At 54.3% G+C, this 12,575-nt stretch overlaps 1 protein-coding gene across 1 annotated transcript; it reads left to right on the plus strand.

The window, feature by feature from the left end:
• The first annotated feature begins 1,932 nt into the window (after positions 1 to 1,932).
• Dll4 (delta like canonical Notch ligand 4) lies at positions 1,933 to 11,690 on the plus strand. Its single transcript, XM_008846780.2, has 11 exons — positions 1,933 to 2,328; positions 2,438 to 2,707; positions 3,167 to 3,224; positions 4,032 to 4,295; positions 4,702 to 4,762; positions 4,885 to 5,015; positions 6,642 to 6,811; positions 6,982 to 7,201; positions 8,267 to 8,969; positions 10,030 to 10,138; positions 10,661 to 11,690. The coding sequence occupies exons 1-11, from the start codon at positions 2,263 to 2,265 to the stop codon at positions 10,664 to 10,666; spliced, it is 2,058 nt and encodes a 685-aa protein (XP_008845002.1). The 5' UTR covers positions 1,933 to 2,262; the 3' UTR covers positions 10,667 to 11,690.
• Positions 11,691 to 12,575: the final 885 nt, after the last annotated feature.

The following is a 12,575-nucleotide window of genomic DNA, read 5'->3' on the forward strand; positions in this document are numbered from 1 at the left end:
AATAGTAATAGAAATACCTCGTGTGGGAATAGATGTCTCCCTTGATGGTCAGCAAGTGCCAGCATCAAAAACAGACAGACAGACAAAAAAAAAAAGCATGTTTTTATGAATTTCCAGGCGGGGATTTGGGGACCAGAGCTGACAGAGCTAGGTGGGGCTGCATGCCAGCTCCGAGGAGAGTTAGATACCCTTTGGCATCCTAGGCAGGTCTAGGGATTCGTAGAGAATGCCTGGAGAAAGGATTTGGAAGCCCACTTGCCCCGATCGCCGAGAGGTACGCTCCGGGCTCCCCCTCCCTCGGGCCTGGGACTCCGCCCGCTCATAACCTACATTAACTCTCCAGCGCAGCCTGGGCCCATCTGCCGGCCCCCGCCCCACCTCGTTTCCCCACGCCAGCCTGCTCGTGCCAGATGGTGGCTGGGAGGGGTGGCCGTGCGTGGGGGACCCCGGAGCCCGTCTCCCCACCTCGCCCTACCCCCAACCCACGCTCGTAACCTCCTGTTTCTCCCACACCCGTACAATCCTCCATCACCACCATCCAAGTCAAAAAATCAGACCAAGCTCGGCATTGGCAGCTGTTGGGCTCCGCTTCCCCCACCGCGGCCTCACTGGTCCCGGAGCAGCGTCCCCCTCCCCCCGCACTGATCTTATCGTCCGACGACAGCCATCATCACGCGTGCGAGCTGACAGCTGAAGCCACAGGGCCCCCGCCGCCCTCAGCATAGCAGAGAGAGTTCCCTAACACCCCAGAGACTGGGAGAAGCCGGCCTTCCCGGGTCTGCAGCCTCCGGGGAGCACCTCGGGTTCTGGGAAAGCAGCTGCACTATTTGCGCTCGGAGAAGTGAGGCCACCCGGGAGAGGCGCGCGTGCGACGTGGGTGAAGCCGCCCGAAACTCAAACAACCCCGTGCCTTCCTACATCCTGCCCTATGCAGAGAGAACTGGGCCTGCAGAGCCTCAGCCCCTCCACCCGGCCCCTCCAGTGGCCCGATGCAACTCTGGAATCTGGACAGTTCTACATCACTCCAGCGGAGCTAGGGGACGCGGGTGGGGGAGCCAGGATGTGCGATGGAGGCCAAGCGCGACCCAGGTGAGGGAAGCACTGTGGGGGAGGGGCCAGAACCTCATTACCATACAGCTGAGGACGTGCCCCCCCATCCGACCTTGGGGACCACACCTCCCACCCCCTTTCGGACCACGCGTCCAGGCGCTGGCACGAGCCAGGCGGTGGTGGGGGTGGGGGGCAGAAGAGAGAAGGCACGCGCTGGGCACGCCCCGTTGCTACAGAGGGACACGCCCACCAGGTGCAGGGAGGGTGATCAGAGTCTTAGACGCTTGGCCTCTTGCCTTGCTCGGAATGGCCACGGAAAGGTTAACGCGTCCGCTGGCTTCTCAGTTGTGTTAGGGACGCGTGGTTGGTGGGCACTCATAGGTTGGAGGACAGTGAGGCGAGGAAGGCCTGGGCAGAAAGAGAAGATCAGAGTTCCCTGGCACTGGTTTTCGTTTTCCTGGTTTAAGTTCTTCCCACCTGCTGGAGGACTATAGGTAGCCAGTACCCGCAGCGGATGCACCGCCTACGGGGACTCCCTAAGAGTCTCCGCCCCCCGGGGCCATTCGGGAGCCACCTTCTCACCTCCCGCCTCATCCCTGGGCCACCCTCCTATCCTCTGGTGGCGAGGGTCTCAGCCTTTAAGCAGACGATCACTGAGGACTGGACGCCTGGCGCACGCAGAGCTGGGGGCCCAGGGGTTGGGAGAGGGGCGGGGACCTGCGCTCTACTGGCTGGCAGGCAGGGGGAGCGGCGGGGGCGGAGGCCCCCTCCGGTCGCTGCTGGGACTGGAGGGGAGGGGAGAGTGACCATGAGTCTGTCTGACTGACAGGCAGCTAAGAGAGGAGCCAATATATATAAGAAAGGCTCCCGAGCCAGCAGGTTTCAGTAGCGGCTGCTCGCCGGCCAGGAGCTCAAGGCCGAGAGCCGCAGCCAAAGCCTCTTGGGCGCAGTGTACCCCGGCACCAAGTCCGCTCGAGGCCCCAGGATTAGCCCGAGGACACGTCCTTAGAGTAGCCACCGCCCAGTCGCCCTCACCTGGATTACCTACGGAGGCATCAGCAGAGAAGATAGCGAGAGGGCGACGTGGGAGCAGCTTCCCGGGAGCACCAGCTTTGCAGCTTTGCACCCGGCTGGCTCGAGGACGTGTGGGAAAGCGGCATCCAAAACCAGCAAATCCAGGGCCTGCTGGTGGAGAAAGCGACACCCCCGGGGATGCCGGCTGCGTCCCGGAGCGCCTCTCGCTGGGCGCTGCTACTGCTGGCGGTACTTTGGCTGCAGGTAACGTCCCGCTCCCTCCGCCCCCTTCGGCCGCGCTCCGGGCTTGAGCTCTGGTGCCAGCTGAGCCTGACCGCTCCCCTCCCTCCTTCTCTCGGTCCTTGTGCAACAGCGCGCGGCGGGCTCCGGCATCTTCCAGTTGCAGCTGCAGGAGTTCGCCAACGAGCGTGGTGTAATGGCCAGTGGGCAGCCGTGCGAGCCCCGCTGCCGGACTTTCTTCCGCGTCTGCCTTATGCACTTCCAGACAGTTGTCTCGCCCGGGCCCTGCACCTTCGGCAGCGTCTCTACGCCGGTATTGGGCACCAACTCCTTTGCCGTCAGGGACGACAGTAGTGGTGGTGGTCGCAACCCTCTCCAACTGCCCTTCAATTTCACCTGGCCGGTAAGTACAGCCTGGGTGCACTGGGAGATCTCCAAAGGTAAAAAGAAGGAGCGCCCCAACCAGAAGTATCCCCCCCCCCCGCCCAGCATCCCCCTCCAAAAGCCCAGGGTCGCTTTCTCTCCTGCCCTTCTTTTAGGATTCTCTCCAGGGACCATTCAGGAGGGGCTCCTCACCGGTTTCTGTCTTCCCAGTCCCCCCCCTCCCCCAGTTCTTAGGACACGAGTTTCATTACCAATACCCTGACAGGCGTCTCCCCCACCCCCATGGCTCTCACACCCCATCCCTTCATCCCTTCCCTGCTTTCTCCGCTCACGCGCTGCTCTGCCCGAACACCAGTTATGTTGACCCGGGCTCAGTAACTATATCCTTCAATTAGATTAATTAAACAGGCTGCTAGGAGGCACCCCCTTCTCTCCCTCCTCATATCGTTATCGCTCTGTCCCCCACCCCGTTTCCCAGGGTACCTTTTCACTCATCATCGAAGCTTGGCACGCGCCAGGAGACGACCTGCGGCCAGGTGAGTACTCACTCCTCAGCCACAGGGGGGCGACACCACGCAGCACCGAAAGAGTTAACCTGTTAGAGGCGGGGGAAAAGCGGGGCTGGGGGTTGGGGGCAGGACGCTCGGCTTGGCCGGAGCTGCGCCCCGCGCTGGACGTTCGGATTCCGCTCGCTGCCTGGACTCAGAGCACAATTGCGTTTCCTGCGGGTTATTTTTGGCGTGGGAACGCGGGGAGTACGGCGGTGAGAAAGGCCGAGGCTGCCAGCGCTGCTGACGGGCCCCTTCCTGTATTTTACACCTTTTGCGAATTCCGCTCCTTTGGAAGGGAATAATGGCTTTGGGATGTTGTTCTGACACAGAGGAAAAGGATATTTCAGCAGCACAACAATTCTCACTTTGAAAAGGAAAAAGAAAACCATTACCCACCTCTGGGGCAGAACCCCTGAATCGGCACCAAAGAACCCCTTGCTCTCGATTCTCTAACTCAAAAGCTTTTCTCCCCCTTCCTTTTAATTTTTTTTTCCATTTTGACCTCTTTTCCTCTTTCCCTTCCATATCTGCCTCCACAACCCTGGGATATCTTAACATCCTTCTATTGTCCCCTTTTTGAATGCTATCAAGCCCCCTGTACATGCACACATCCAGGGTAAAGACTCTCGGGACCTTCTGGCCTGTGCTTGCTGGCAGGTGGGGGTCATCTGGATGACTAGTCAGAGTTGTTGGCTGTCCACCATAGTCATGGCTAGAGAGGCATTGGGCAGCAGTCATGGGCACTCTCCAGGTCAAAATGCCTTTCTTTGACCTGACCCTCTGTCTCTGCAGAGGCCTTGCCACCAGATGCACTCATCAGCAAGATCACCATCCAGCGCTCCCTTGCCGTGGGTCAGAATTGGTTAGGGGAAGAGCAAAACAGCTCCCTCACGAGGCTGCGCTACTCTTACCGGGTCATCTGCAGTGACAACTACTATGGAGACAGCTGTTCTCGTCTGTGCAAGAAGCGAAATGACCACTTCGGCCACTACGTGTGCCAACCAGATGGCAGCCTGTCCTGCCTGCCTGGTTGGACTGGGGAATACTGCGATCAGCGTAAGCAGCCAAGCCCCGCCCCCCACCTGAAGGAGGGGAGGGCATCCCCCAAGAAAGTACTGTGGAGTTGGCTAAGCCACAGCCTGCCTCTCTCACAGAGTGGGTTCTGTGCTGCCTATTAGTTGAGCCTCTGGGCCACTGGGGGATGCTGAGCTGGTTTGGTACTGAGAACATCCTCTCTTCCTGTGTGCCTCCCTATCATGCCTCAGGCCACAAGGATCCCTACACTGCTTGCCCTCCAGCATGATTCTCCCCTTACCCCCTTGCTACTGTTTCCCTTTAAAATAGCCTTGGCTCCTCTTGGAGGCCAGGAGTGAGAAGTGAGCCCAGGGTAGCAGGAAGGGAGAGTGGGGTTATCAGAGTCCATGGTACCTCAACCTCATCCAGCCCTGTTTCTTTTCCTTAGCTATCTGTCTTTCTGGCTGTCATGAACAGAATGGCTACTGCAGCAAGCCAGCAGAGTGCCTGTGAGTAGGGGACAGAAAGTGCAGGGGTGGGGTGGGGAGGGGTGGGGGAGTTGGGGGTGAAAGGCATGCTCCCTTGTGGCCAGGCCTCCCACCTCACCATCAGCCTCTTTTCTGTCCCACAGCTGCCGCCCGGGTTGGCAGGGCCCCCTGTGCAATGAATGTACCCCTCACAATGGCTGTCGCCATGGCACCTGCAGCATCCCTTGGCAGTGTACCTGTGACGAGGGCTGGGGTGGCCTGTTCTGTGACCAAGGTAAGGACAGGAGAGATAGGGCAGTGGCTTAAACCAGAGATGGTGGTTGGTGATTGTGATAGTGGTTGGTGATTGCTAACCTGATTTTCCCATTACTCTTCAAGGATCTTGGGGTGCGTGTGTGTGTGTGTGTGTGTGTGTGTGTGTGTGTGTGTGTGTTCCTGGGGATGGAACCCAGGGTGTCAACACATACTAGGCAAGCACTCTACCAGTGAGACATGCCCAGTTCAGTCTTGGGACTTTTAAAGGTTCTTTACAACTGGCCTAGAATGAAATGGTGGGACACTCTTCTCCAGGTACTGGGGAGCCAGGGTGACTAACAAAGCCCAGGGATGACAACTTGGCAGCCTAAAGCTTATGCTCATAAATTCTAGCAAGGCCAAAGAGAAAGGGATGCTGAACTCAGTTCCTCTTTCTGCCTTGTAGTTACCTATTAACCCCCTGAGTGTTTGCTTACCTTCCAGGGCTGTTTGAGCAGCTCTCCCCTAAACAGCTGTCTGGTGGGGTGTGCCCACTGGCTGCCCTGGGCTGTGGCCAACCTGGGCCTCTGGGTGGAGGGAGCAACATCTAACCGCCTTTTCAGTGTGGGCACAGCCACCTGCCTTTCTACAGTGGCACTTGCCAGACAGCTGCCTGAGTGCGCAGTCTCTACCTGGTATTTGGGGGTTGTCACTCTTCTGCCTACACAGGAGTCTTTGAGCCCTATGCTTGAGAGAGGGAGCCTTTTATTCTATATCCTAGAGGCCACCTTTGGCCTCCCATTTTCAGGGTCAAGCAGTGTGCCTGCTGCCATGGAGACACCACACCAGGCTTGAGGAGAATGGGGAGGGGGGCAAAGACTTGCCTAGGCCTTGATTTGCTGCCAGTAAGGGCATGGAATTCAGTCCCTGTATGGAGAGAGAGAGAGAGAGAGAGAGAGAGAGAGAGAGAGAGAGAGAGAATTTCCCTCTTTTTCTCTGCCTCCCCAACAACCCCTTCCCCCCTCACAGGCTCACACACCTGGTTCCTTACTCTTTCCCTTTCCAGTGTCCACATTTGCTCCCAGGTGTTACAGTCATATACTCATCATATGCAAACACAGCCCTTACAGTCTCTGTATTTGCTCTGTCTGGTTCTCCCTCCTCTCCTTCTCCAATAAGAAAACAAATACATATCGTTCAAAATATGCTTTTAACACCTCCTCCTTTAGAAAATGCCTGGTCCTGCCCTGTGGTAGCTCTCACCTCCTTGCTACCATTTCCACTTGTTGATATTTTATTCCCCCTTCTAAGTCCTTCCAGGTCTGTCCCTCCTCCATGGAGCCTTTTTTGACTTCCTCATTGACTAGGAGCCTTCCTGTCCCCTCCTCCTCCTCTTCACCCTACTCTAACTGGCAGTGTTTGTGAGCCTACCTGGCAGGACATTGGTCAATTGCATTTTTTCCAACCTTGGTTATATTTGTATAGTTCATATGTGGCTTCAGGTCCTTCAACATTCATGGTTTTGTTGGCAGGGGGAAGAGGGATATTTGGGCCTGGAAGACTTAGAGTTGAAGCCTCTTTGGGCCAAACACAAGATGACCTTGCATGTCAAGGAGCCTGGAGGTGGGAATGTTCCCACTCAGCTGGTTGTTTCCTGTCTCCACAGATCTCAACTACTGCACACACCACTCCCCATGCAAGAATGGAGCAACGTGCTCCAACAGCGGGCAGCGGAGCTACACCTGCACCTGTCGCCCAGGCTACACTGGCGTGGACTGTGAGCTAGAACTCAGCGAGTGTGACAGTAACCCCTGTCGCAATGGAGGGAGCTGTAAGGTGAGGCCCAGAGGATCCGGCACAGCCCTTGGATGTGCAGTTATGGATAGACGCTGTAAAGGTTTCCAAAGGAGGGTCATAGGCCACCCTAGCCAGGCCAGTAGAGGCTAGCTCCTCGGCATGCATCCTTGTTCCCCAGAGTCTGATTTTGGTTGATGGTCTCTCTCCAGGACCAGGAGAATGGCTACCACTGCCTGTGTCCCCCCAGCTACTATGGCCAGCACTGTGAACACAGTACTTTGACCTGTGCTGACTCACCCTGCTTCAATGGGGGATCTTGCCGGGAGCGCAACCAAGGGGCCAGTTATGCCTGTGAATGCCCCCCTAACTTCACTGGCTCCAACTGTGAGAAAAAAGTGGACAGGTGCACCAGCAACCCATGTGCCAATGGTGAGTTATTTCTGATACCTTACTAACCTGGTGAACTGGCCCTGGGACTAGAGTGTCTGAGAGAGAGAGAGTCTGATCTGTTATCTGGCAGACTGAGGTGGGCTCCCCGTTGCTCTGGTGGGTGAAGAGCTTGCCTAATCTAGTGGCGGGGTTTTGGAGAAGGAGCAGTTCAGCAGCAGGCCTTAGGTGAGGGATAATGTCCATTCTGTACGATTTCCATTTTTATTTCCATGGCAGAGCTCTGGCCTGGCTAGGGTAGCCTATGACCCTCCTTCGGAAACTCTGACTTACAAAAAAGGATGTTGGAACCTTCATGTCCCTCTGGAAAGAGAGGGCAATAATATGGTCAGAGTCTTGCTCTTGGAGGCCTCATCTTTCCCCATACTTACCCAAAGTGTAGTATGACAAAAAGCCTCTAGAGACACAAACACGTTGGTAATCTTTGTGTATGTGGCCAATAGGTAACTGTCTATTTTGGCAAGCAGACAGCAACTCGGGAGCTGGCAAGGGACTGGAAGAGGGAGGACAGTGGAATCTGTTCTCAACTCCCTTGAGCCATGTTATTCATCCCTGAATGGGAAGATATAACTAAATGTCTTTGGTGTGGTTGTAAAGATGAAATCAAATGATAATTACATGCATTTGAGCACTTCCTAAATACCATCATGTGCTCTGCATTTGTGCATCTTCCTACCTAATCCTTGAAGGGGACAGAATTCTACTCCAGTTTAACAGATGAGGAAACTGAGGCTAAAGGATCAGGTAAAGCAACAGGTGTCAGGTCCCCTGCTAGAGAAAGCAAGCTAAGAACCAAGACCAAGTATATCTGACTGACTCCAAAGTTCTGTAAGAGGCTAGTAATTATACAAGAGCCCACTAAGGCATGGAGAACCAAGATCACCTCAAACTTTAGGTATTCAGAGTCTTTGCACAGTTCTGTCTGTAGTAGACTCTGGCTGTGCACATAGAGGAAGAAGGGCCTGAGCTCACACCTGAGATGAGGCCCCATGTCCTTCACTTGGGAATTTCCAGGCTGTTGCTGACTTGTACCCTGTGTCCTCACAGGGGGCCAGTGCTTGAACAGAGGTCCAAGCCGCACCTGCCGCTGCCGACCAGGATTCACAGGCACCCACTGTGAACTCCACATCAGCGACTGTGCCCGCAGCCCCTGTGCTCATGGGGGCACTTGCCATGATTTGGAGAATGGGCCCGTGTGCACCTGCCCTGCTGGCTTTTCTGGCAGGCGCTGCGAGGTGCGAATAACTAATGATGCCTGTGCCTCCAGGCCCTGCTTCAACGGTGCCACCTGCTACACTGGCCTCTCCCCGGACAACTTCGTCTGCAACTGCCCTTACGGCTTTGTGGGCAGCCGTTGCGAGTTCCCCGTGGGCTTGCCACCCAGTTTTCCCTGGGTTGCTGTCTCCCTGGGTGTGGGGCTGGTGGTGGTGCTGGTGTTGCTGGGCATGGTGGCAGTGGCTGTGCGGCAGCTGCGACTTCGCCGGCCAGATGATGGCAGCAGGGAGGCCATGAACAACTTGTCGGACTTCCAGAAGGACAACCTAATCCCTGCTTCCCAGCTCAAGAACACTAACCAGAAGAAGGAGCTGGAAGTGGACTGTGGCCTGGACAAGTCTAACTGTGGGAAACAGCAGAACCACACATTGGACTATAATCTGGCCCCAGGACCCCTGGGGCGGGGGACCGTGCCTGGGAAGCATCCTCACAGTGACAAGAGCTTGGGAGAGAAGGTGCCACTGCGGTTACACAGGTAAGCGGCACCTAGAAGCCAAGGACCTGACCATGGATTCTTACATAGTCTGACTGGGTCTCCCAGGCTGAATGGGAGGCTGGCATCAGGCCCTGGCCGCTTTAAACAAATGGGGTTGTGTTACTGACAAGAAGATGCTCCAACAGCATTTCTGTTATGGAGCCATGCATATGGCACACAATTACAATCCTAGCTGTTCAGGCTGAGACAGGAGGCTGGCAAGTTTGATGCCAACCTGGGTAACATAGCAAGACCATGTCTCAAAACAAATGGCTCAGTGGTTAAGAGCACTGACTGCTCTTGCAGAGGACCCAGGTTCGATTCCCAGCACCCACATGGTGGCTACGAACTGTCCTTAACTCCAGTTCTAGGGGAATTTAAAGCCCTCTTCTGACCTCCGTGGCATTGCAGGATACGGGTGCACTCTCATACATGCACACAATACACTCATACACATAAAATAAAAATAATAATTCTGGACCATTGAGATGGCTCAGAGTGTTAAAGGCGCTTGCTGCTAAGATTGAAGACCTGGGTTTGATCCCCCGAGCCACATACTAGAAGGAGAGAACAGACTTTACAAGTCATCCTCTGACCTAACACATATATGTGTCCTGACACATACATATGAAAAAACACACAAACAAATAAATGTAATACAAATTTTAAAATATTCTCCTACGGGTCTTTTACTAGGATACTAGGAAAGCCCCCTCATTCATTCATTCACTCATTCATTCATTCATTCCCTCCTCACTCTCAAATGTCAAGTGTCCAAGTGTATGCCCTGTGACTTCCATTTTCCACATCATGGCTTACCTTACTGATGATGCTAACTCTTTCTAGGCCTATGACTTCAGGTGTGGTTGGGTCCTATGGCTTTCTTAGGACCCGTTTTAACAAAAGGTCAGCACCGGGCACTTCCAGTCCATGTTTTTCCCTTGGACCACTGCTGTATATGCCCTTTAGCTCTCTGGCATCCAGGTTAGCACCCTGTACTATACCAAGCTCTTCCTCCTGTACTCCCTCACACTTACCAGCCTGTCTTATGTTCCCTCAGTGAAAAGCCAGAGTGTCGAATATCAGCGATATGCTCCCCCAGGGACTCCATGTACCAGTCAGTGTGTTTGATATCAGAAGAGAGGAATGAATGTGTCATTGCCACAGAGGTGAGTTCTAGGCTGGTCTTCCCTGCCAGCATGTCCTCTCCTGCCTTGTGTGGATGGGAAAGTGTCCTGATCACTTACAACTTCATGGGCCATTCCCGAAGGGTGGGTCAGAAATCTTTTCCTTGACAGGCCATGTTTGGTGGCTCTTGGGTCCCCTGCTGGCCATATTGCTACAGAGAGTATGAAACAGGGACCAGGTGGTATGCCTGACTTGGCAGCCCCAGCAATGAAGGGAACAGAGTCGGGGCTAGGCAGGACAGCCACAGTACCTAGCTATCTCTCAGGAACTATTTTCCAGTGGCTTTTGGATGAGGACAGTTGCTTTTTGCCTGCCTGCTCTTTCCCACTGACTTCCTTCACTGCACTTTCTCATTAGTGCACGTTCCTAGGCACTTGCATGCTTTAGGAAGTCTGAGGGGATTGTCCCTCACTCCTCAGCTTCTCACAGAGAGACCCAGAGCAGCCCAGGAGGCAATGCTCAGCCGTAAGTTAACCATTTTCCCATTTGCTCATGATCCTCAGGTATAAGGCACAAGCCTACCCAGACACCCAGCTTTGGCCCAGCAGCTGGGCCTTCCTTCTGCATTGTTTACATTGCATCCTGGATGGGACGTCTTTAATATGCACCGTGCTGCTCTCAGGAGGAAGAGGAGGAGGGAATGACATGAATTGGCCAGACTGTGAACCTGCCAAGAGATGGACCAGCTCTTTGGGAGCCTGCTTGGCCTCAGGCAGGCAGCCCCACCATTGAGGGAGCAGAGTTGAGGAGCTGTGGAAACGTCAGTTAAACTGATATCCAAGGTGCCACTTGGACTTGCTCTGCCAACCGTGGCCTTCATGGGGCTCTTGACTGTTCTCCAGAGAGCGGCAGTGGCCCCATTGGTCTTGGAGCTGCTGCAACCTCCATGGGCATCTGTGTTTCCAAAAGTGCCTTTGGTCCAGGCTCCATCATGACAGCTGGGCCCAGATCAGAAAAGAGAGAGGAGGCTTGCAATGGCGGGGCCTCTTGTAGGCAAGAAAGCCATTGGGTGTGGCTTTTGGCAGGAGCTGCCCTGTAGGTGAGGTGAGCACCAGAGGGGAGGGCAGTAACTGTCATTTCTGCCTCAGCATATGGGCCACTTAGCATCTCCTTAGCCTAGACCTTCTGGGCAAGAGTTGGTAGACCATCTATCACTAGCCCTGGTTGCCTCTGGGTTGTGTGAACAGATGGGCTCAGGGTCTGCCATTTCTGCCTGCCAGGGGCACCAGCCCTAACTGGAGAGCTCAGGGCAGTTATGAGTGAGGGAGAGATAGAGTGCTGCTGTAGCCCAGGCCCCTTTCTCCCTCAATCCCATTCCTATGCCCTTGAGCCTAGGCTCCACGTGTGCCCTCTACTGCCCCTAGACCACCCTTGAAGCCGATCTTCAGAAATCAATAATATGAAATGTTTTTTTTTGTAGTTTATTTTGGGATCTAGTATTTCGATAATTTAAGAATCAGAAGCACTGACCTTTCTACATTTTATAACGTTATTTTGTATATAATGTGTATTTATAATATGGAACAGATGTGTACAGGAGTTTACTACTTCTTGGATCCTGTGTCTGGGAATCTTCTCTCTGCCTTCCTACCCCAAAGAATTCGAAGCTCTTTCTCCTCTTACTGTGGAGCACCCCCACCGGAACCCCTGAGACCCAGCCTAGGCCAGCCTTCCATGCCTGGTGGCTCTGAGACTAGGTGCCATGTTCCACATTATGCTCCCAGCATTCCATGGGGGCATATTTCCCCTAACTAGAATCTTTTTCCTCTTTCCCCAAGCTTGAAGCAGCTATGGGTGCCTTAATTTTTTTCTTATTGAAAAGTATTCTCTTATCATTTATTCAAAAGGACTCTCTTATCCGAAAACGGGTTCTTTAAGTCCCCCACTGGGTACTTCCTCTTGCACTGGGACGTTTTAGGTGCACCCTGCTCTTTTCTTAGTCACAGTGGGGAACTAGTCTGGGATGGGGATGGGGGGTTGCCTTGGATTTGTCCTTCTTGCAGCTGGACAGAGAGATGGGGAGACTATAGGGAGGGGAGGAATCAGAGTCTGTGTTGCTCTGGTGGAGACACTAATGAGGGAATTTCCAGTCTACTCCATGCCCAGCTTCCTCTAAGGCACAGGATAGTCCCTAGGGTGCCAGTCTTCTCTCTGCAGCCACAAACACACCCCATGGTGAGCAAGTGATGAAAAAAATGATCAGTTGACAAAAAGCTGAGCAGATGCTCCCAGCTCTCAGCCTGTCCATAGTAAAGCAAAACAGGCCCACCAGATGCCTTGCTCCTAGTGGAGTCCAACTTTGTGGAGCAAACTTGCCCTCCTCTCCAAACCACCAGCCCTCGTTCCAGCATGGTGATCCTGAATCTGGGTGCTTATGTGAGTCTGAGGAGCATGCACACGTTCCATGCCTCGGTCATC

This window comes from Nannospalax galili, unplaced genomic scaffold, assembly GCF_000622305.1.
Source record: "Nannospalax galili isolate Female #2095 unplaced genomic scaffold, S.galili_v1.0 scaffold342, whole genome shotgun sequence".
In the NCBI taxonomy this organism is placed as follows: domain Eukaryota; kingdom Metazoa; phylum Chordata; class Mammalia; order Rodentia; family Spalacidae; genus Nannospalax; species Nannospalax galili.

What these genes read in the sequence shown, in the direction of transcription:
- Dll4 (XM_008846780.2), top strand. Translation starts at nt 2,263, where the DNA reads ATGCCGGCTGCGTCCCGGAGCGCCTCTCGCTGGGCGCTGCTACTGCTG. An exon ending in CCTTCAATTTCACCTGGCCG is followed by an intron (nt 2,708 to 3,166) that starts GTAAGTACAGCC and finishes CCCGTTTCCCAG; the next exon opens with GGTACCTTTTCACTCATCAT. An exon ending in GTGCCACTGCGGTTACACAG is followed by an intron (nt 8,970 to 10,029) that starts GTAAGCGGCACC and finishes ATGTTCCCTCAG; the next exon opens with TGAAAAGCCAGAGTGTCGAA.